The sequence below is a fragment of the Nerophis lumbriciformis genome, linkage group LG38 (assembly GCF_033978685.3).
Source record: "Nerophis lumbriciformis linkage group LG38, RoL_Nlum_v2.1, whole genome shotgun sequence".
In the NCBI taxonomy this organism is placed as follows: Eukaryota; Metazoa; Chordata; class Actinopteri; order Syngnathiformes; family Syngnathidae; genus Nerophis; species Nerophis lumbriciformis.
In genome coordinates this window covers 13,654,315-13,656,611 of record NC_084585.2, presented here as the reverse complement: position 1 = coordinate 13,656,611, position 2,297 = coordinate 13,654,315, and the positions used below count along the sequence as shown (strand labels likewise).

General features: G+C 43.2%; 1 protein-coding gene across 1 annotated transcript in view; it reads left to right on the top strand.

The window, feature by feature from the left end:
• Window positions 1–2,288, top strand: part of LOC133578411 (serine/threonine-protein kinase 4-like) — a 35,857-nt gene extending 33,569 nt beyond the window's left edge. Inside the window, exon 11 of the mRNA XM_061932829.1 lies at window positions 931–2,288. Within this exon, the coding sequence (XP_061788813.1) occupies window positions 931–1,089 (159 nt within the window). The 3' untranslated portion in view covers window positions 1,090–2,288. The remainder of the gene's footprint in view (window positions 1–930) is intronic.
• Window positions 2,289–2,297: the final 9 nt, after the last annotated feature.

The following is a 2,297-nucleotide window of genomic DNA, read 5'->3' as shown; positions in this document are numbered from 1 at the left end:
AGGCCAAAAGTTTGGACAAACCTTCTCATTTCTATGCGTTTTCTTTATTTTCATGACTATTTAAATATTATGGAGGCATAAAACTATGACACCTGTGAAGTGAAAACCCTTTCAGGTGACTACCTCTTGAAGCTCGTCGAGAGAATGCCAAGAGTGTGCGAAAAAGTAATCAGAGCAAAGGGTGGCTATTTTGAAGAAACTAGAATATAAGACATATTTTCAGTTATTTCACTTTTTTTTTGTTAAGTACATAACTCCACATGTGTTCATTCATAGCTTTGATGCCTTCAGTGACAATCTACATTGTAAATAGTCATGAAAATAAAGAAAACGCATTGTATGAGAAGGTGGGTCCAAACTTTTGGCCTGTACTGTATATATTTGAGTAAAAATCCATTTTAAAGACAATTTTTAAGCCATCGCCGTGCAACCAGAAGAAGCTTTTCTAACCTGTAACCTGTTTTGAAAAAGTTTCATGGTAATTACTATATCAAATAATAAATTGAGAGAATCGGTTTGAATCGATAATCAATTATGAATCGAATCGTCACCCAAGGAATCGGAATCGGATTGAATCGTTAAGTGCCCAAAGATTCACACCCCTATTCCAATCAGAAAAGGAGGAGAGTCTGCCTGCCCCAAAGTGCCAAAACGGAAGCAATGCGGCACACGAAGACAAACAAGAGTCCGCGTTCTCTTGTGTGCGTTCTCTCCTACCCTAGTCCCACAACATGCTGTACTTCATTGGAAACTGTAAACAGACATAGTTAGCTGGGGTAGGCTACAGCTCACCCGTCACCATAAACATCTATAAGTGCATCAGTGTCTGGGCCTTGGTGAATCTCCACACTCCACAGTATCACTGTAGTGGTTTGCGATCTACCCTGGGAGGCGCCACGGGTGTCATCAAGCTGTGGTGTGTCTCCGCAGGTCAACTCATGGTCGGTGGAGGAGCTACGTCTGCGTCTGGCCTCCTTGGACCCGCAGATGGAGCAAGAGATCGAGGAGATCCGCCAGCGGTACCAGTCCAAGAGGCAACCCATCCTGGACGCCATCGAGGCCAAGAAGAGGCGGCAGCAGAACTTCTGAAGGTCCTTTAAGAGGCGTCACTCTGACACGTTATTGACATCTCTTTGGACAGCAAGACTTTTTGTAACAGGATGCTGAACACAATAGGTACTTAGGGGGCGCAATGTTGGCCCCACCCCCTCATGCACCAGAATGTAGCACCAGCTGTTATTGCTTTTGATTTTGATGATGACCACCATCTTGTGTGAGCTTTCATCAGAGCTTTGGACCATCGGGTGGTCAATCCTCAGGGTGTCTGTATATATCGTTCTTCTCTAAGTTATGAACCGTGGACCATGTTTGTGTGCTACTGCTTTACTTATAAACAGTAGGAATGTCCACAAAAGGGAAATATTCAGATTCTGATACTGTTAGTGAAATATAACAAGGTTCCTCACAAAAATGAAATACTTCCGTCAGTGCACTGCAGTATGTTTACTGTGTACAATGTGTACTTAGTTCCTGAGTGTGCCTATTTGGACAGTGTAAATCCTTTACTGTTGCTGGAGTTTGCGTTGTTTTTGCGTGTAACACCTGCTGCAAATGAGGCGGAGATTACGCTGTTTCTTTTTGTTTGATACCACCTACGTAGCCAAAATGCAAATTTGGGGGGGAAGTCCATCACTGCGCACTCAACATTTTGACTATTTACTGACTTCAGTGTGAACACATTCATGCACTCAAACGACCAAGTGTAAGTATGGAAGTGCACCTAATTTGAGTGTATTAGCGAGTTCACGCCAAGAAGTTTGTCATAATGTTGCGTGCTTAAAACGGCCAAAAATGTTGAGTGCGCGGTAGTGGAAAGTCACCCTCAATAGTCGCCATCTTGGCTAGGTAGCGTAGTAAGTGTGCACACAGGAACCAAGTACTGTACTTATTGAAATGTGTTGCTGTAAGATTCCATTTGAGCCGAAGTCCTAAACACTGGATTTAGACACTGGCGCCACAAATGTAGAGGCCACCGTGCACGAGCCGCCACAGAGCTAAGCAATATGGTGGCCTCCTTTTTGTATGCTGGTTAGTGTCAATGAGGCATGTTCTACTGTAGTCGGTCGGCCATCTTGACTGGTCTGACATCACAAAGGGAAGCGCATCCTAAAAATTGCCTGTTGCTAGTTTGATGAAATATTGCGCTTTGCTTCGTTTGATGAAAAGTTGCTGCCTTAAAGCTGATGTTTGATGTTATTTGTGTAAAGAATAAACACATTTTCCATGTCGTTTTTATT